The sequence below is a fragment of the Xenopus tropicalis genome, chromosome 10, assembly GCF_000004195.4.
Source record: "Xenopus tropicalis strain Nigerian chromosome 10, UCB_Xtro_10.0, whole genome shotgun sequence".
NCBI classification, from domain to species: domain Eukaryota; kingdom Metazoa; phylum Chordata; class Amphibia; order Anura; family Pipidae; genus Xenopus; species Xenopus tropicalis.
The window spans coordinates 11,750,664-11,773,466 of NC_030686.2; the positions used below are offsets into that span (position 1 = coordinate 11,750,664).

At 45.4% G+C, this 22,803-nt stretch overlaps 1 protein-coding gene across 2 annotated transcripts in view; it reads right to left on the bottom strand.

Annotated features, from left to right (window-relative positions):
• Positions 1–22,803, bottom strand: part of skap1 (src kinase associated phosphoprotein 1) — a 195,936-nt gene that overhangs the window by 2,039 nt on the left and 171,094 nt on the right. For both annotated transcript variants that reach the window (XM_012971641.2, NM_001004990.1), the window contains 1 exon segment: positions 21,115–21,227. In XM_012971641.2, the coding sequence (XP_012827095.2) occupies positions 21,115–21,227 (113 nt within the window).

Below are 22,803 nucleotides of genomic sequence, written 5' to 3' on the forward strand. Positions count from 1 at the left end.
TTATGCTTTGTGGGATTTAAATGATTAAATTTTTGGGGGTTTTCTGCAGCTTTCTAGTTATGATATTTTATAGCAATGAGGAAAACTATACCCCCAGAATGAATACTTAACCAACGGATAGTGTATATCACATGAAGTGGCCTATTAAAAAAAAAAATGACCAACTGTTCAGTAAATATTGCCCTTTAACACCCTTTCCCTTGAGCCGCCATTTTGTGCTGGGCTGTGTGCTCCCTCAGGGATCAGGAAATAATGCAGCTCTAGCTGTAACAGGAAGATGTTTTGAAGTAAACAACACAGCTCTGTCCATTCATTGGTTGATGTAACCTAGCAACTATTTGTGCACTTTGTTTTTGTGTGCACTGTGAATTGTATGTTGTATGATCCTGGGGGGGGGGGGCTTTTTATTTAAAATGGCAGTTTTTTATTTAGGATTACCTAATGGCACATACTACTAAATAAGTATATTTTTATGAAAATGGTTTATTTAGATAAAGCAGGGTTTTACATATAAGCTGTTTTATACAACATATTTTTATAGAGACCTACATTGTTCAGGGGTTTTTCTTTAATTGCTATCTGATTGCTAGGGTCCCACTTACTTACTAAAGGTGGCCATACACGTAAAGATCCGCTCGGCTGGCGAGGTCGCCAAGTGAGCGGATCTTCTCCCGATATCCCCACCTGCAGGTGGGCTAATTATAACAACGGTAATGGGCGCAGTCGGTTCAGGGACTGCATCAACGAGCCAATGCGGTCCCCAATCCGATGGATATCTGGCCGATTTCAGGCCAGATGTCGGTCAGGCAGGCCTGTCGTTGTTGCCCCTAAGGGACCGATATCGGCAGCTACAATCGGCCCTGGGGCCAAACGATCGAATTATAATGACGGTAATGGGCGCAGTCAGTTCGGGGACCACATCAACGAGCCAATTTTTTAACCTGCTCAATCGATATCTGCCCGATTTTAGGCCAGATATCGGTTGGCAGGCCTGTCGTTGTTGCCCCTACACGGTCCAATAAGCTGCTGAATCGGTCTAAGGGACCGATATCGGCAGCTAGAATCACCCCGTGTATGGGGACCTTTAGTAGCATACTGAGCAGCAGGCCGGAATATAAACTAAATAGCAACAAAAACAAATACAGTTGAACTGGCCCTTTAAAAGAATGCTGAATGCGTTTGCAAGCGGTGCCTGGATACTTGGAGCCGCAAAAAGAAATAATCAGGGGCAAGAACATTTGTTTGTCCCAGGCTGGGGATCCACACACCCTGCTTCCTGCCTGTTGCTCTGCGCCACATCTGCCATCACCCCGGACAGGAAGGTGTCATAAAAGCAGCCGCGCCGTACGCACGAGTGAGGGCCTCAGGATCACACGCAATCAAAAGAGAGATACATACTAATTAAATCCGGCACACAACCATCTCACTGCAGCATGCCAAAAAGAATTAAAAGAACATTAAACTCCCAGCAATAACATCTAAACTCCCGTTCCCTGTGCCAAATTGCACCGCTCTGGATTATACAGATGTTTGTTAATTATGCTAATTTTTATTAAACTATTAAAGGGAAGAGTGTGCTGGCACCGGCAGTCTCAAATGTGCTGCGCTCAGGATCCGGGGGCAGCCGTGCCTCTCCAAGCATAGCGCTCTCATATCCTGCCCCGCTCTCTCTGGGCTAAACTGCTCAGGGCCTCCGTGCTGGGGAGATTGGCATGGGCCCTGACATGGTGGGGCCCTGGTGTTCTTGTTAAAGTACAACTCTCAACAAAAGATGAACTGTATTCTACAAAACAGCCCCAAGTAGGAAAGTCCTGTTTATGTAGGTGGTGTGGCCCCACGTGTGTGGCCCTGCTCCGTAGCCATTTATACCCAGACACAAGCCCTATATTCTCTCTGCTCTCAGGTAGCGCAGTGCCTGATCTACATCCACGCGCAGGAGAATTTCCGAGGCAAGGCAGCCGTAAATCTGTCGGCAGCGCACGATCAATGAGTGCTTGATGTATGTCCGGGGTGCCTAATCAATCACAGTTATTGGTTTATGATTGCTTATTGCCAGTATTAGTGCCTCTCTGTCATACATTATTGTTGGGAAATGAATGGATTACAACATGGAGCCCGTGTCTATGCTCCTGCCATGTACTGGCAGCCATTCATCTCTCCCTGGGCTTCTCTATAATCCGCCCTGTCACATACTGGGAGTTATGTGTCCGTTTGGCAAACCTGCCGCCATAGGGACAAGGCCGAGGAGAACCGATATTTTTAATTAACCCTAAAATGAAAGGAAATCACTTTCTCTTACCTTTTCAGGCAGCATCAAGAAACCCGTTATCCAGAAAGTTCCGAATTACAGAAAGGCCATCTCCCATAGACTCCATTATAAGCAAATAATTCTAATTTTTAAAAATGATTAACTTTATCTCTGTAATAATAAAACAGTACCTGTACTTGATCCCAACTAAGATATAAATAATCCTTATTGGGGGCAGAACAGCCCTATTGGGTTTATTTAATGGTTAAATGATTCCCTTTTCTCTGTAATAATAAAACAGTACCTGTACTTGATCCCAACTAAGATATAATTACCCCTTATTGGGGCAGAACAGCCCTATTGGGTTTATTTAATGGTTAAATGATTCCCTTTTCTCTGTAATAATAAAACAGTACCTGTACTTGATCCCAACTAAGATATAATTACCCCTTATTGGGGCAGAACAGCCCTATTGGGTTTATTTCATGGTTAAATGATTCCCTTTTCTCTGTAATAATAAAACAGTACCTGTACTTGATCCCAACTAAGATATAATTACCCCTTATTGGGGGCAGAACAGCCCTATTGGGTTTATTTAATGGTTCAATGATTTTTAGCAGACTTAAGTTATGGAGATCCAAATTATGGAAAGATCCCTTATCTGGAAAACCCCAGGTCCCAAGCATTCTGGATAACAGGTCCCATACCTGTATAAAATAAACAGGGAGCCCAAAGCTGCACTGGCACATGATGATCCTTAGTTTCAAGTCCTGATAATGAAAATTATAATGACTATTGCCCCAGTGATACATTTTTAGCATTTATATAATAGTTTTACCAACGCTTGGTTATTTTAATTGTAGAAGACATTTAGCTGAAGCTTCAGGAAAGCAGAATACATCTACATTTACACATATTTATATTATAATATGGTTCATTCTAGCCCCTTGCTTGCTGTTCTGGTAGCTTTCAGGTTCAATGGGCCTCACTATCCTCCAGTTATGAAAGAATTACCTTTACCCTGCATTAAACAGCATTAAATCGTCAAATTGCTCATCCCTCCTGTCAATAAGGGATTCTCCTTCCCAGATGAATAATTCAGTGCATTTGATAGAGCAATGTTATAGCCTGAGCTATCAGAGGATGCTGGGAGGTTTGAGATTCTTCTTCTGTACTGAATGACAGGGGCCCCCAATGCATGAGTCCCAGGGGAGAGAACGTGACGCAGGACACCAGCCACAGGTGTATATGTATATCTATATATAATCCACAAGAGCCATGAATATCCTGTACATTATATCCTTATAAGTGGTGCTTAGTGATGTCATCAGTTATAATCGGTGATCAGTGATGTTATTTCTGTCACATGACTCGCTGAAACTTGTGTATTATAATAAAAAATATACCCCCTGTTGTAACTTGAGGTTATTAGAAGTTACCTTTGAGTTTTATGACCTTGGCCTTTAGCCTTGTCCTTTTTATATGGTTATGGAACTCCTCTGTGACTTATAATATCCTTATATTTTACAATAGGGGGTATCTTAATCACTATATACACAGTTCAGTAGTCAGTATATGTACCTGTCAGTGCCTCCCACAGGTGTACATGCATATCTTTATATAATAAACAAGAGCCATGAATGTCCTGTACATTATATCCTTATTATCAGTGCTTAGTGATGTCATTAGTTATAATCAGTGCTCAGTGATGTAATTTCTGTCACATGACTCGCTGAAACATATGTATTATAATAAATAATGTACCCCCTTGTTGTAACATGAGGTTATTAGAAGTCACCTCTGAGTTTTATGACCTTGGCCTTTGGCCTTGTGCCTTTATATGGTCATGGAACTCCTCTGTGACATATAATATCCTTATATTTTACAATAGGGGGTACCTAATTCACTATATACACAGTTCAGCAGTCTGTATCTGTACCTGTCAGTGCCACCCACAGGTGTATATGCATCTTTTTATATAATACACAAGAGCCATGAATATCCTGTACATTATATCCTTATTAGTGGTGCTTAGTGATGTCATTAGTTATAGTCAGTGCTCAGTGATGTCATTTCTGTCACATGACTCGCTGAAACATATGTATAATAATAAATAATGTACCCCCTTGTTGTAACATGAGGTTATTAGAAGTCACCTCTGAGTTTTATGACCTCGGCCTTTGGCCTAGTGCCTTTATATGGTCATGGAACTCCTCTGTGACTTATAATATCCTTATATTTTACAATAGGGGGTACCTAATTCACTATATACACAGTTCAGCAGTCTGTATCTGTACCTACCAGGCCAGACAGTAGCTGTAGCAGTTTATTAGCATTGGCAATAGGAGAAAGTGTAAGCGGGGGAGCTGGCACCACAAGCGCCTAGGCCTGACCCTAACCTGCGGCTAATAGGCCGGCCTTGTGTACGGGAGCCATTAATAGCGTATGTGCCGTAGCGCCGTGGCCGCACTCTTCCCCTCAGGCATGGCAGCACAATTTGGGAACAATGTGAAGGAAATGTTTAATCTGCTCAACCCATCTGTGCTGCGGATTTCTCCAGCTCTCCCTGAGAGAGCGGCGCCTCCAATCTCCACATTGCCTTTAATATTCTCCTAAATCACATCAGGCTTGCGCTGGAAGGGCCATTGCTGGCGTATCACAGGTTCATGGAAAGTGCACGGGGAGGGGGGGGGGGGGGGGGGGGGGGGACAGGGAGACGCGGATAATTTCTATTTATTAGAGAAATATCCAAGTCTCGTCTTCTTGGCCCTTCGCAGAACTGCTGCCGAGCGCGCCCCGCTCCTGATTAAGCTTTCTCGTTACCAGATGGGTGGAAGTGAAGGGTGTCGTAATTTGTATTTTTTGTTAATTAGCTTTGCTGTGTGATCTGTTGCTACAGGGGATAGATAACTGCGCTGCTTTCCATCTCGTGGCACCGGCAGGGCACTGACAGGAGGCGGCTGCTGCTGCTGCTCTTGCCACCCCTCTCCTGCTGCAAGGTGACTTTGTACAGAGTCCCGCCTGGACCCCTCGGCCTCGCTTAGCCCTTTGGGGGGGGGGCTACATTGCACTGGCGCTAACGCTGGGGATCATTTCATCTCTAAACATGGCGAGGGGTGACAGATAGGAGGCTGCTGCCTGTTACCTCATCTGCACACATGTAACCATGGCAACAGCTTCCAGCTTCATTTCCTGCATCCCCTTGAGGGGTGTCACAGTCAGATCCACCTGCTTCTCGCTCCCCCCGCTCCGGGGTCATGTTAAGGTCGGCACAATAAATGAATGTGAGTACTAATGATCTGTTTACTGGCTGTTTATGTTCTGTGTGTCAGGGGCACTCACATTTCCAGAGCTCATTATGCTCGCAATTAGACTGCGCCACTGCTAGATATTTAACTCTCTTTTTTTTTTTTTCTCTCTCCCTTTTAAATTAGCATTTTAATAACATTCTGTGAGCAGCGAGACAAACTGGTCATTTTTCAAAGGCAAAGTTTGAGCTTTAGGTGCAACTTTGTTTCGCAAAGAAGCGAGCGGGGGACTCACGGGGCCACAAGCTGTGAAGCAGCGGGGGGGGGGTAGGTTAACCTCACAGCAAGGGGGTGCCACAGACTCACTAGAGACAGACACACAAACGTCAGGGGGGCCCAGTCCAAAGGGTCGTCCAACCTACAGACCCCTAGCTCTTGCTGAACTACAGGTTCATCACAGTTACTTAGTTAAGTTGGGTTGAAAAAATCCAACAAAATCCTTCAAATGACCCCAGTGCACATATATACACATAAATCTTTACAGATCTATCTATACACTCACATATTTAACTATATAGTTACATAGTTAGTTACATAGTTACATAGGGTTGAAAAAAGACCAGAGTCCATCAAGTTCAACCCATCCAAGTAAACCCAGCACCCACAACCCACACCTACCTATCTATACACTCACATACATAAACTATATACACAACCACTAATACTAACTGTAGATATTAGTATCACAATAGCCTTGGATATTCTGATTGTTCAAAAACTCATCCAGGCCCCTCTTATAGGCATTAACAGAATCTGCCATTACCCCATCACTAGGAAGGGCATTCCCCAACCTCACTGCCCTCACCGTGAGGAACCCCCTACTCTGCTTCAAATGGAAGCTCCGTTCCTCTAATACAGTGCTGTCCAACTTCTGTTGTACCGAGGGCCGGAATTTTTCCGACCTACATGGTGGAGGGCCGATAATGGAAGCCAGTTTTGAACACTCCCCTTTTTGAAACCGCACCCACTTGAAACCACACCCATGTTATCACATGACCATACCCATATTAATGGTTGTAGTACAGCAAAAACCTGCCATACTCTGCCTTCCCTACCCTGCCTGTGTGAGCCATACTCTGCCTTCCCTACCCTGCCTGTGTGTGCCATACATTCACTGTGTGTGCCATTCTTGGCTGGTTTGTGCCATACTTGGTCTATGTGTGCCATACTCTGCCTGCCCTACCCTGCCTGTGTGAGCCATACTCTGCTTGCCCTATGCTCACACACAGGCAGCCTACAGTGACACAATGCTGGCACTGCTCCTACAGTCTGCACAATAACTATATATTAAAAAAAAATGTAATTGAAGTACCACCTCAGTATATGTTCTTTTTGTAGTGTGCAGGGATTATTTGTGGGTTTCTACTGCTCCTGAGGTGTGAACAGAGGGAACAATGGGGGTGATTACAGCCTGAGCCTGAGGTGTGAACACTGCAGGAGGTGAACAATGCAGAGATTAAAAGGTGTGAACAGTACAGGGGATTACATATTTAAACAATACAGCCTGATTACAGCCTGAATCTGAGGTGAGAACCATGCAGGGGGGCCAGTTAATCACAGTACTGATACCATTTAGAGTTTACACAAGAGTAAGCCATCAAAGCAGCCAGACAGGTGGGGGCCACACAGAGGCGGGCCGCCAGTTGGACAGCACTGCTCTAATATGATTGTTTTTATGGGAAAAGAAACGCCCCCTATCTGTCTATAATGTCCTTTAACGTACTTGTACAGAGTAATTATACCCTCTCGCAAATGCCTTTTCTCCAGAGAAAATAACCTCAACCTTCATAGTCTTTCCTCATAGTTTAAATCCTCTGTCCCATTTGCAGGTCTCTGCACTCTTTCCAACTCATTAATATCTTGGGAGCCCAAAACTGCCCTGCATACTAAGGGTGAGGCCTTACCAGGAAGCCCATTTTTATATTTGCTTTAGTAGCCACTGAATGACACTGCCTAGAGTTACACAACTTGTTATCCACAAAGATCCCCAAAACCTTAACACACTACCATTTAGCGTATGCCTGGCATTTATATTATTTCTACCAAAGTACCAAGTTCTACCTCCATATTTTATCAACCTTATATGCATGATTGTTGCCTAATTTTGTCAAATCGCTCTGCAAAGCGGCAGCATCCTGCATGGAACTTATAGTTTTGCACAATTTAGTGTCATCAGCAAAAATAGAAACAGTACTGTCTATGCCCCCCTCCAGGTCATTAATAAACAAGTTAAAAAGCAAAGGACCAAGGACTGACCCCTGCGGTACAATTTACCACCTCTTTGTAATTTAATTTTCAGCCAGTACAACTATTTTTTTTCCAGGCCTGTATACGTAACGGTGATCAGTAATCTTTTGTTGGGCACTATATCAAAAGCTTTAGCAAAGTCTAAGTATATCACATCCACTACTATCCCTCAGTTTAGGTCCCTGCTCACCTCTTCAAAAAGGCAATGAAATTAGTCTGGCAAGATCTATTACGTATAAAACCATGCTGGCACCAACTCATAGTACTGCGATTTTCATTGTATTCTTATCCCTTATGTCCCTTATCCCTTCAGTTTTCAGGCTGAAAACAGGATCCCTTGATCCCTTTATGAACAGTGGCACACATTACCAATGTGACAATCTCTTAGCAACACGCCAGACCGACATGTTGGGGGCATGAACAAGTGACCATACTTTCTGGTTGCTCGGCCAGGCACTGATGCTCTCCATACCCTAAACCAACTCTTTTAACCTTAATCTAGCCATTACACATGAGCAGTTGTAATTATCATCGAGACTCTAGATAGTTTCCTGCAAATAGGCCCCAGAACCCATCTTCAGCAGCAGAAATGGACATAGACAACAGGGTGTGGATGACCAGGAACAACTTATGTCTACCCATAGGACTGCCAGTATTTTACCAACCCAGCCAGTAAACCACAGGCCATGCCAGGGCTCCCTTGGTACCCCAGTTACACCCTGACCTGCCCCTGTTATGACCCTAACTGCAGAGTTAATTAATACAGGATCTAGTAGATACGTCCTTTAGGCATGATGTACCATATTTCTGAGTAGGATTTATATTAACGTGTCTGTAATTGTTCATTAAAACGTATTGGCTCTGCACAAGAATCTGAATTGATATGTTTGTTAAATCATGAAGCGCAGCTGTGATGAAACCTTATGCCAATAGTGTAGAGGAGAGCGCCCCCCCCAGAGCCTTCATTCAGGCAGTGATTGATGCACAAGGCCATTTCCCCATACACTATAGTAAGAAGAAGCCATAATAAACATATTTTCCTGCAGAACTCTTTCTCTCAATGCAATGATCTGGGTGAACTATGCCCGCTGCTGGGGGGGTATTTGCCCTGTTGCCCTGTACGGGCAGTGATTGCCAAACATGGCCACCAACAGCCTCTCTTTGTGTTAGTACCCACCCTTCTCTGCATTTAAAGTGAATGTTAGACTTGGAGATTAGTGTTTGGCAGCCATGACCAGTGTGGGACTGGGATATGTTGGACCTGCCAGAAAACCCAACGTAAGGGGCTATTGTAAAAGAGACTGTGGTGGAAGCATACTAAGCTGTTCTCCTTCTAACAATCTTTTCTGATCTTATTTACTTGTATAATTTATAGCAGATATTCCTCTCCTTCTCCCCTTTTGAAACTCTTCTCTCCATTTCTTTCCTTATTATATAATTCTCCCTCCTCCCATCTGCCCCTGGGCATCGCCCACCTTCCCTGCTCTCTTCTCCTCCTCTCTTTTGTTTCTTTTTTCCTCCTGTTTGTAACTACTTTTTTCTGTTCTCAATCATTCTCTATAGTTTCTTTTCATTTTCTTCCTTTATCTTGTTTCCCACTCGTCTCTCCCCTTCTCCTATACTTTTCATATGTCCTCTCCAATTTTCCCAATCTCTTCTCTCTTCTTCTCTCCTATTCCTCAGACCCTCTTATCTCCCTTTCTCTGGCTTTTTCTATACTTTCTTCCCCTTCTCAAGCTCTCTGTGCCGTTGTTTTTCTCTTTCCTTATTCTTTCACTAAAGCTATCCTTTATTATTCTCCCCTACTCACGCCCCACATCCACTCACCTTTCCCCTGGACTCCATATTTCTCTACATTTTCACTCGTCACTACTTTTCACCTTTATATTCTGCTTTTACCCCTTCTCTTCTAAAAGGATATGTAAAAACTAAGTAAGCTTTATCAGAAAGGTCTATGTAAATACAGCCATAAGCACAGAGTCCTCTGTTTAAAAGATTTGTTGTCCTGTGCCAGAGACATGCAGCTCTCTCCTCTCTCCTGCTCCCCCTCCCTCAAGAATGCTAAGAACTCACCCCCCCCTTAGGAATGTGGATCTGAGCCAATCAGCAGGAAGCTTCCTCATAGTCTTGCAAACTGAGCATGTACACCGGTCTCGGTGCAGGAGTGAGGCATTATGGGAACTTTCTTTACAGAGCTTAGCATTTTTTTTCCTATGTGGCTTCTGATCATCTGAACGGGAGAAATATGGGGAGACTTAAGGGCACTATTGAGAGAACTGAAGGTATGCCTGCAGCTTGAGATTAACTCTTTATTAGCCTTTCCTTCTCCTGTAATATATTGTATGAACAGAAGGTTCTAGTCATACTTGTCACTTAGTATGTTATGTCTCCTTTTTCTCTTTCCTTCTCTTTTCTGCAACTGATTTTATTTTCTTTCTCTTTTTCTTATTAAATAGCCCCCCAAGCACTGGCAGTAGTGATGCACCTGTAACAAATATTAATGACTTGGAGAACGCTTCTTTAAAACAAATTATTCTGTTTATATTTGCAGCCACTTCGCTGTTTTGCACTGACAATGTTTAAAGGGGACATTAGGAAAATACCTTTCCATTGTATTATTAATAATGGAAGAAATGTGCCTTTAAATTTGAGTTTTTATAATAATTTAATATACAAATTACCTCCAGATCTTGCTGCTCTAGAAGTCTGTGCAAGAGTGCTTTGCAACGCACAATGCCAGCCTATCAGAAGCTAGTTAAACTTAAAGGAAAACTATACCCCAAGAGTAAATAGCTAACCAACAGATAGTTTATATCCTATTAAGTGACCTATTAAAGTATATTACCAAGCTGGAATATATATATACGTAAATATTGTCCCTTTCCCTTGAGCCACCATTTTGTGCTGGTCTGTGTGTTCCCTCAGAGATCACATGACAGGAAGTGATGCAGCTCTAACTGTAACAGGAAGTAGCGTGGAAGTAAAAGGCAGAATTGTGTCCATTCATTGGCTGATGGGGCCTAGCATGTATGTGTGCCTTGGCTTGTTTGTGTGCACTGTGAATCCTATGATCCCAGGAGGGATAATTTCTATTTAGGATTACCCAGTGGCACATACTACTAAAAAGTATATTTTTATGAAAATGGTTTAATTAGATGAAGCAGGGTTTTACTTATGAGCTGCTTTATACAACATATTTTTTATAGAGACCTACTATACATTGTTCAGCTGTATAGTTTTCCTTTAACAAGGAACTGCAGTTTATTGGAGCTGTGATTGGCTACCCACATCCTACTGTGCGTCTAGGGGAGGACTGTTCGCCCACACCCACCACTTACTTGTAACACAGATAGATATCAAAAAAGTATCTATAGTAAGCTCCAAACTAGGGGTAAAAGAAATTTGTAGATTGTAAGCTCTTTTGGGCAGGGCTCTCTTCACCTCTTGTATCGGTTATTGATTGCTTTATATGTTAAGGTGGCCATACACGAGCAGATCCGCTCGCTTGGCGATGTCGCGATGTCGCCAAGCGAGTGGATCTTCACCCGATATCCCCACCTACGGGTGGCGATATCGGGGAGGAATGTCGGTGAATTAGATCGTTTGGCCCTGGGGCCAAACGATCGAATTCTGCAAGCGGCAATGGGGCAGTCGGTTCGGGGACTGCATCAACGAGCCGATGTGGTCCCCGATCCGACGGGATTTTCTAACCTGGCCGACAGATATCTGGCCAATTTCAGGCCAGATATTGGTCGGCCAGTCCGATCGTTTCTGCCCCTACACGGACCGATAAGCTGCCGAGTCGGTCCAAGGGACCAATATCGGCAGCTTCTATCGGCCCGTGTATGGGGACCTTTACTCTGTATGTCCAATGTATGAAACCCACTTATTGTACAGCGCTGCGGGATACGTTGGTGCTATATAAATAAATGTTAATAACAATAATAATAAAGGGGTATGTTTTTAAAGGTAGGAATCCTTTTGAGTCCAGATTAAAAATCTGGGGCCGTCAATTAATTATCCTTACCTACATCATGAGAATGTCCCCTTTAAGACTAAGATCAGTCATGCTCTAAGGCTCAGGGCACACGAAGAACTAAAGGCACTTGCCCATTGCTAACAACGCCTACAGTGGCCAAACAGAGCAGGGCCAAGCAGGTATCCAGAGAGGCCAATCTGACTCCGGCCACGACAAAATATTTAAAATCCGCTATACTTCTTATACCAACCCCCTAATCCCGAATGGCAAATTTCTTAACCGAACCCCCAAATCTGGTTGGGACACCATTTGGGAAAACCCTAAACCCAAAGCCTTTTGGAAACCAGTGAAATCGGCCATTTGCTGGTGTTAGACAGAACACTCCAAGCTGGCGCTGCTCTGCTGTGACCCAGATAACTACCTCGTACCGTCACTGGAGTACCATTTAGGGAATATGGGATAAATTTAGATGAGCAATTAGGATAAAGAATAAAAAAAGCAGAGGGAACGAGCAACAGATTAGAATAACAGGGAGGGACAAGATGAGAAAAGGCAAAGACAACAGGTACAGCGAAGGGTAACAGTAATGGAGATTATAGCTGTAAGGGGGGCTTTTAGCAAGATGCCAATCTCTTCTTGTGCTGTCCGGAACCAGATGTTTCAGTAATGTGCTGTAAATCTGCACAGGTGTGGGATCCCTTATCCAGAAACCCATTATCCAGAAAGTACCGAATTACGGAAAGGCCATCTCCCATAGATTCCATCATAAGCAAATAATTCTAATTTTTAAAAATGATTCCCTTTTCTCTGTAATAATAAAACAGTACCTGTACTTGATCCCAACTAAGATATAATTACCCCTTATTGGGGCAGAACAGCCCTATTGGGTCTATTTAATGGTTAAATGATTCCCTTTTCTCTGTAATAATAAAACCGTACCTGTACTTGATCCCAACTAAGATATAATTACCCCTTATTGGGGCAGAACAGCCCTATTGGGTTTATTTCATGGTTAAATGATTCCCTTTTCTCTGTAATAATAAAACAGTACCTGTACTTGATCCCAACTAAGATATAATTACCCCTTATTGGGGGCAGAACAGCCCTATTGGGTTTATTTAATGGTTAAATGATTCCCTTTTCTCTGTAATAATAAAACCGTACCTGTACTTGATCCCAACTAAGATATAATTACCCCTTATTGGGGGCAGAACAGCCCTATTGGGTTTATTTAATATTTAAATGAATTTTAGCAGACTTAAGTTATGGAGATCCCTTATCCGGAAAAACCCCAGGCCCCAAGCATTCTGGATAACAGGTCCCATACCTGTATTACCATTCAAACAAGTGAATATCGGAGACACAGAGGCTTTACTGTAAAACTAAATACAAAAAATATACACAAAAACGTAAATGCCGGGGCATGTGTGACGGCCGAGCCCCCCACCCCCTACAGATGCGCAGCTTTTGCATCAGCGCAAGTGTCTGGAAGGCCCCCGAGGAGGTACAGCCCCCACACATTTCTGGTAGTTCCGTCCAGAATATACAATTACAGTAACCAGGTTTGGGTTTAGGGTAGGATAGCAATTTGGCAGGAATTGCCAGTTATTAAAGGAAAAATATACCCCCAAACAATGCAGGTCTCTATAAAAATATATCCTATAAGTCCTGCTTCATCTAAATAAACCATTTTCATAAAAATATACTTTTTAGTAGTATGTGCCACTGGGTAATCCTAAATAGAAAATTATCCCTCCTGGGATCATACAATTCAAGGTGCACACAAACAAACCAAGGCACACATACATGCTAGGCCCCATCAGCCAATGAATGGGCAGATTTCTTTCCTCCCACACTACTTCCTGTTACAGTTAGAGCTGCATCACTTCCTGGCAGCTGATCTCTGAGGGAGCACACAGCCCAGCACAAAATGGCGGCTCAAGGGAAAGGATGTAAAAGGGCAATATTTACTGATATATATATTCCAGTTTGGCGAGATTCTTTAATTGGTCACTTAACAAAATATCATACCTCCCAACATTTGAAAAATGAAAAGAGGGGCAAAAAGATTTGGCGCACACAGTGCGGCAAGTTTTGACAACACCAACTTTTTGACCACGCCCCAATTACCCCCCCCCCCCCCAAAATACTCCTTTTATATCGTTGAAATGGCAGGATCAGACGCAAAAGGTGCTATACCCTCATACTGTACTACCTATAGAAAACAATATAGCAACTCCTACATATAAAATACAAATAGAGAGAAGCCAGTCAGTTATAAGTGAGTTATAACTATGTACAAGCTTTGCCCCCCCTGTACACAGTGCCCCCAATGGCCCAATAGACATTAACCCCCATAGAAAGCGCCCCCAATTGACCCCATAGACAGTAGTCCCCATACACAGTGCCCACATAGAAAGTATCCCCATAGAAAGTATCCCCATACACAGTGCCCCCATAGAAAGTATCCCCATACACAGTGCCCCCATAGAAAGTATCCCATACACAGTGCCCCCATAGAAAGTATCCCCATACACAGTGCCCCCATAGAAAGTATCCCCATACACAGTGCCCCCATAGAAAGTATCCCCATACACAGTGCCCCCATAGAAAGTATCCCCATACACAGTGCCCCCATAGAAAGTATCCCCATACACAGTGCCCCCATAGAAAGTTCCCCCAATAGCCCCCATAGACAGTACCCCCCATACACAGTGCCCCCATACACAGTACCCCCCCATACACAATGCCCCCATAGACAGTACCCCCATACACAATGCCACCATAGACAGTACCCCCCATACACAATGCCCCAATAGACAGTACCCCCATACACATTAGCCCCATTACACAACAGCCCCCATAGACGCTCCTTCTGCGGCAGCGACAGGCCCTTTTTATAAGGTTGCGCCCCATGCGTATTGACGTCACACGTACGCACGGGGAGCAACCCTATAAAAGGGCCTGACGCTGCCGAACAAGAAGGAGAGCCGCAGAAGAAGCCGGAGTGCCCAGCTACAGCCAGCGCATCTCGCTGTGCTTGATAGTTCAAAGAATGTCCTGCGTTTCCTTAATCTATTACCGAAATGCGGGACATTCATTGAACTATTCGGGACAGCGGGATGCGCTATAAAAAACGGGAGTTGGGGGGTATGAAATATAAACCATCTGCTGGTTAAGTATTCATTTTGGGGGTATAGTTATCCTTTAATAGCAACACCCCTTAAACAGAACAGTATTTTAACAAAAGTACAAATGACATACAGGTGTAGGATCTATTATCTGGAATGCCTTGGACCCAGGGTTTCAAGGTAAGGGGTCCTTATTTGGCCCTAGGAATGATCTCAGGCCAACATTAACCTACACCCTAGTAGCTTTATACTCTAAATACAGCCAAAGAGCCCTTGGATATATACTGGGGGGGGGGGGGGGGGGGGCGACAAGGACTGCTATTGCAGGGGGCTGTGTATGCCACAGAGGGGAGCACTTGGGTGCCATCTACCTGTCAGACAGCAGCATTACCTCTGATGTACTGGGCACACAGACAGCTTTGCTCACCTATTCACTATTTCATGGTTATTACGTTACAATGGATTCTCCGTAAAGATAATTGGAATGACCAGATTTAATTGCTGATTTATGTACTTTGCTGTTGACAGAAGCCAGAGCTGGAGGGAGTTTAGTAATGTATTTTCTTTAATAAAAGTAGCCAATTTCTTGTCTGCAGGCGCTGCCTTTGGGGGATTTCAACATGGATACCATATTCTTTTATTATTTTAGGGCCACCGTGGGGTTTGAACTTGTAATATCTTAGTCAGCACTATAGCAATTACATTTTAACCATTCTCCAAAACAATGCACGCCAAGATTTACAATAAGGAAGAATCCAAAGGGTTGGTATCTCCTAAAGCAGAGCTGGCTGAGGAATGCTGCTCCTCATTGCAACTCCCAGCATCCTGTGCAGAATCATTTATAAAGGTCCAAGAATTATGGAAACCAAAATATCTTGAAGGTTCCTGTAGCTGCAGGGCTGGTTTTTATTGCTGGGGAGACGGGAGGAAAACAGATGCTGCGTGTTTGCATTGTGTACGTCAAGTAGGCCTGCCCTACCTATAGCCATATGGCTCTTGCTTAATTACAGCTCCCTGCACCAGCCACCAGCAACATTGGTATAAACTATTAGTGTCATGCTCTTACCTTACTATACATATATATATATATATCCCCTATATATGGCCCCTTCCCAAAGGCTATTATTCCCCCACTGCTACTATAGGCACCATCTCTCCCTACTATACCTGCTATCCCACAGCCACAGTCCCTTCCCAGAGGCTATTATCCCCCCACTGCTACTATAGGCACCATCTCTCCCTACTATACCTGCTATCCCACAGCCCCAGTCCCTTCCCAGAGGCTATTATCCCCCCACTGCTACTATAGGCACCATCTCTCCCTACTATACCTGCTATCCCACAGCCCCAGTCCCTTCCCAGAGGCTATTATCCCCCACTGCTACTATAGGCACCATCTCTCCCTACTATACCTGCTATCCCACAGCCCCAGTCCCTTCCCAGAGGCTATTATCCCCCCACTGCTACTATAGGCACCATCTCTCCCTACTATACCTGCTATCCCACAGCCCCAGTCCCTTCCCAGAGGCTATTATCCCCCCACTGCTACTATAGGCACCATCTCTCCCTACTATACCTGCTATCCCACAGCCCCAGTCCCTTCCCAGAGGCTATTATCCCCCCACTGCTACTATAGGCACCATCTCTCCCTACTATACCTGCTATCCCACAGCCCCAGTCCCTTCCCAGAGGCTATTATCCCCTCACTGCTACTATAGGCACCATCTCTCCCTACTATACCTGCTATCCCACAGCCCCAGTCCCTTCCCAGAGGCTATTATCCCCCCACTGCTACTATAGGCACCATCTCTCTTTACTATACCTGCTATCCCACAGCCACAGTCCCTTGCCAGAGGCTATTATCCCCCACTGCTACTATAGGCACCATCTCTCCCTACTATACCTGCTATCCCACAGCCCCAGTCCCTTCCCAGAGGCTATTATCCCCCCACTGCTACTATAGGCACCATCTCTCCCTACCATACCTGCTATCCCACAGCCCCAGTCCCTTCCCAGAGGCTATTATCCCCCCACTGCTACTATAGGCACCATCTCTCCCTACTATACCTGCTATCCCACAGCCCCAGTCCCTTCCCAGAGGCTATTATCCCACTGCTACTATAGGCACCATCTCTCCCTACTATACCTGCTATCCCACAGCCCCAGTCCCTTCCCAGAGGCTATTATCCCCCCACTGCTACTATAGGCACCATCTCTCCCTACTATACCTGCTATCCCACAGCCCCAGTCCCTTCCCAGAGGCTATTATCCCCCCACTGCTACTATAGGCACCATCTCTCCCTACTATACCTGCTATCCCACAGCCCCAGTCCCTTCCCAGAGGCTATTATCCCACTGCTACTATAGGCACCATCTCTCCCTACTATACCTGCTATCCCACAGCCCCAGTCCCTTCCCAGAAGCTATTATCCCACTGCTACTATAGGCACCATTTCCCCCTTCTATACCTGCTATCCCACAGCCCCAGTCCCTTCCCAGAGGCTATTATCCCACTGCTACTATAGGCACCATCTCTCCCTACTATACCTGCTATCCCGCAGCCCCAGTCCCTTCCCAGAGGCTATTATCCCCCCACTGCTACTATAGGCACCATCTCTCCCTACTATACCTGCTATCCCACAGTCCCAGTCCCTTCCCAGAGGCTATTATCCCCCCACTGCTACTATAGGCACCATCTCTCCCTACTATACCTGCTATCCCACAGCCCCAGTCCCTTCCCAGAGGCTATTATCCCCCCACTGCTACTATAGGCACCATCTCTCCCTACTATACCTGCTATCCCACAGCCCCAGTCCCTTCCCAGAGGCTATTATCCCACTGCTACTATAGGCACCATCTCTCCCTACTATACCTGCTATCCCACAGCCCCAGTCCCTTCCCAGAGGCTATTATCCCCCCACTGCTACTATAGGCACCATCTCTCCCTACTATACCTGCTATCCCACAGCCCCAGTCCCTTCCCAGAGGCTATTATCCCCCCACTGCTACTATAGGCACCATCTCTCCCTACTATACCTGCTATCCCACAGCCCCAGTCCCTTCCCAGAGGCTATTATCCCCCCACTGCTACTATAGGCGCCATCTCTCCCTACTATACCTGCTATTCCACAGCCCCAGTCCCTTCCCAGAGGCTATTATCCCACTGCTACTATAGGCACCATCTCTCCCTACTATACCTGCTATCCCACAGCCCCAGTCCCTTCCCAGAGGCTATTATCCCCCCACTGCTACTATAGGCACCATCTCTCCCTACTATACCTGCTATCCCACAGTCCCAGTCCCTTCCCAGAGGCTATTATCCCCCCACTGCTACTATAGGCACCATCTCTCCCTACTATACCTGCTATCCCACAGCCCCAGTCCCTTCCCAGAGGCTATTATCCCACTGCTACTATCACAGCCCCATATTATATAAACTGGACTTATAAAATCTCTGTTTAAGGAATGTACTAAAGGTCAAGTAATTTTACCATGGAATGGTTAGAGTTGTCTGAACCCTAAACCAATAAAGCTTTTAACATGAAAAAGACTCTGTATGCCAGAGATTAAGTCACTTACAGTATTTGGTCAATTAATAACTGCCAAGCAATTATAGTGCTCAGAGTCAGCAATACACTGAGTATATAGAAAGAGCTATTAGCATGGAAATGAAACATAATCACAGCACTTAAGTCACCAATAAAATCAGCCTCCACCATGAATGGTTGCAGGGTAACTATAGGAAAGAAAGAACCAATTTGGGGTAGGTAGCTGTGATTCTGTATATTTCTATGGCCCTTTCCCTGATTTCCCATCACATTTTTCTCCCATAATTACCTCCCACCCGCCTCTCACTCTTGATCTTGCTTGGTGTCTGTTCATTTATAAGAATTACCTGGCAGGAATAATGCTGCCAGGACTTGTTCTAGACGATTGCTTTCTGTCTCAGAAAAGGAATGACCTGCTGAATGTGACCGGCGTGTGACCGCTGCCTTCCAGCTGACCCTGAGTCCTCTTAACTCAATAGCACCTCTTGAGGCTAATAAATGGGGTCAAATGTCCTAGCTCTGCCTCCTGAGTCACCACACACATGCAGCTTTAGAGAAGCAGTGCACAGTGGGAGAGCAATGCGTCAATTCCTGCACCTCTCCCAGAACACAAATCAACCCTTGTGAGCACCATGAGAGAGGCCACAAAGCTGGATGAAAAAAAGGGAAAGTGGTATGAAAGCAAGCCACCACCAGAGGGCAGCAAACACCTTCTGCACCCCCATCACACTCAAATATATTTTATTTATGGCAACCAAGGAAATTAAGTTTTTTTTTTTTTTTTTTATGGAGACGCTGCCACATCCAGCTAAATACAATTAAAACAGGAAATGCTGCAGGATTCCAGTAATTAACACAAACCCTCCACCATGGGGAGAAAGGAGAACAGGGTAATAACCAATGCTGGCAGCTGACAGCTTCTGTGGACCCCAATACATCTGCTCAGAAGCCCTCACCTAAAGTGCAGCAGCCTTAACCCTATCTGCCACAGCTGGCAGGCTGTAGGACTACAGTACGGGGTCTTAGCATTGGCAGATGGGCCTTTATATCAGCTCCTATGTCATAGCCAGGAGTACTGACTGCGCAATAAACCTGCAGAATCTATGAGACTCAATTTGTGGAAATAATTGGGGTAAGACTGGAAAGAAAATAAGATTCAGCTGAGTGAGCAGGCTTTTTCCTTTTTCTACTAGTGTCATTGTATCAGAGCTATACAGGCAGCCCTTTCCTGTACTTTATTCCCAGTATCAGAGCTATACGGGCAGCCCTTTCCTGTACTTTATTCCCAGTATCAGAGCTATACGGGCAGCCCTTTCCTGTACCTTATTCCCAGTATCAGAGCTATACGGGCAGCCCTTTCCTGTACCTTATTCCCAGTATCGCAGCTATACGGGCAGCCCTTTCCTGTACCTTATTCCCAGTATCGGAGCTATACGGGCAGCCCTTTCCTGTACCTTATTCCCAGTATCGGAGCTATACGGGCAGCCCTGTCCTGTACCTTATTCCCAGTATCGGAGCTATACGGGCAGCCCTTTCCTGTACTTTATTCCCAGTATCAGAGCTATACGGGCAGCCCTTTCCTGTACCTTATTCCCAGTATCGCAGCTATACGGGCAGCCCTTTCCTGTACCTTATTCCCAGTATCGGAGCTATACGGGCAGCCCTTTCCTGTACCTTATTCCCAGTATCGGAGCTATACGGGCAGCCCTTTCCTGTACCTTATTCCCAGTATCGGAGCTATACGGGCAGCCCTTTCCTGTACCTTATTCCCAGTATCGGAGCTATACGGGCAGCCCTTTCCTGTACTTTATTCCCAGTATCAGAGCTATACGGGCAGCCCTTTCCTGTACTTTATTCCCAGTATCGGAGCTATACGGGCAGCCCTTTCCCGTACCTTATTCCCAGTATCGGAGCTATACGGGCAGCCCTTTCCCGTACCTTATTCCCAGTATCGGAGCTATACGGGCAGCCCTGTCCTGTACCTTATTCCCAGTATCAGAGCTATACAGGCAGCCCTTTCCTGTACCTTATTCCCAGTATCGGAGCTATACGGGCAGCCCTTTCCTGTACCTTATTCCCAGTATCGGAGCTATACGGGCAGCCCTGTCCTGTACCTTATTCCCAGTATCGGAGCTATACGGGCAGCCCTTTCCTGTACCTTATTCCCAGTATCGGAGCTATACGGGCAGCCCTTTCCTGTACCTTATTCCCAGTATCGGAGCTATACGGGCAGCCCTTTCCTGTACCTTATTCCCAGTATCGGAGCTATACGGGCAGCCCTGTCCTGTACCTTATTCCCAGTATCGGAGCTATACGGGCAGCCCTGTCCTGTACCTTATTCCCAGTATCGGAGCTATACGGGCAGCCCTTTCCCGTACCTTATTCCCAGTATCGGAGCTATACGGGCAGCCCTTTCCTGTACCTTATTCCCAGTATCGGAGCTATAGAGGCAGCCCTTTCCTGTACCTTATGTACCAGCCTAAAAGTGTGGTCTATGCAGAATTACATAGATTATTTACAGCTGATTCTCCTTCTGTATTGTTTGATCTAATCTTTTCAGTCCACAGGTTGCCAGCTTCCTAGTGATCCAGACATGAATGAATGCCCTACTCCCTCATACAGTCTGCAGTTTGCCCTCCTGTTACAGGTTTACCTTGCTCAGGATGTGGATAAGGTCGCCTCGCTCAAAGGACAGCTCATCACTATTGTCACTAAAACAGTTCCAAAGTCCTTGGTAATAATCTCCATAGAAGATCACAGGTTCGCCTAGGAAAAACAAAATGTTCCTTTATTCTGTAACGTTAAGAAGTCCAATTTCACAATGCAATAGATAAATTCACAATATAGACTTCAAGCAGACCTTTTATTGGGTCCCATAGTAACTTTCTGGCATAAGCATTCAGCCTAAGGGTTTATGGTTTTTTGAACAATTCGGTGAGAACCCCCTTATGAATGACACACAAGCAGACAGAAGGGCTTCTCTCTGTTTCATTAACACCCTTAGTTTTTTTGCCCTGTGTTCTACCAGCACTCACTATCCTCTAGTGTCTGTATAACTGGTCTGTACAACTTGGCTCCCCTTATCTTTATATTATAACCCCCCTCAGTCTGTTCACCCCTCTAATGTTCCCCTAGATCAGGGGGGACCCTAAAGATGATTGTAATATACCAGTTGATGTGGAGCTGGTGGCTGGCAGTGTCCACAAACAATTTCATGAAATCACCTTTTTGCATATTTTCCATTCAGATTTTGAAAAGTAATGGCGAGATTAATGTGACTAGTGTTCTTGCCTGCTCCGTGGCAGTACTACCTGATGAGGCAGATCTTCACTTCAGGCACCCTTGCTTTCAGGTCCTAAAAGGGATTCAAAATAGGCCCTGACATTTCAAGCAACAGGTGCCATAACAGCCCCCCAGCACAATAAATAGTGACTACCTATGGCACCTTACAGCCCCCCTGGCATTCCCAGTACCCAGAGGCACAAACAGCCCCCCAGCCCAATAAATAGTGACTGTCTATGGCACCTTACCCCTCTGGCATTTGCCAGAACCCACAGATTGCTGGCCTGCTTGCTTTAGAGTCACAATTCCTGTGGCTTTATTTGACAGTTATTTACTAGACTATGTTCCATGGAGCAGTTCATTGTACTCTCCCGTGCATCACTGCTGATCTCTTTTCCTTACACTCCCTTGCGGGCACCCACAGTGGCGAGCTCTCAGGATGTGGTGCCCTTGCACTGACTAAGCATGGCGTGCGTTATCTGACTGTGCATTTCCCCTCTTCTGTCAGGGTTCTCGGTTCTTCCTGAGCAGAGGTGGAAAGTACAAGGTGGCAGTTAGGGGGTGCTCGGTGTGCTGTGACCTGGCAGGAAACATGTGGCAGCCCAGAGCCAGGCAATGGAAAGAGCAGGATGCTGGCTTGTGCTCTATATTCGTCTTGTCATGTCTAGGCTGTAGGTGCATAAATATACATATATATACATATTGCTGTGGACATCGCATATTAGCTAAAGCATATCCCTCTCAGGGTCCCACAAAGGGTTGCCACCTGCAGGGGTTCGGGGGGGGGCAAGGAGAGGGAGGATTTGTGAAAAATTTTGAACACACCCACTTTTTGTGACTAAATAAGCCCACCCACGCTGTCCCCCACCCACCTGAGCTGCCCGCCCCTCCGCCTGTGCCACCCGTCCCTCCGCCTCCATTTAGCCGCAACTTCCAAAACCAGATGAAAGGGATTCTGGGGGGGCCTGGTAACCCTGGTTCCGACGCCTATGGCCTCCTGTTTGGTTTTGGCCTGAACAGTATGGTTTTTCCTAGGGCTGTTTGGGTCTAAACTGTCATG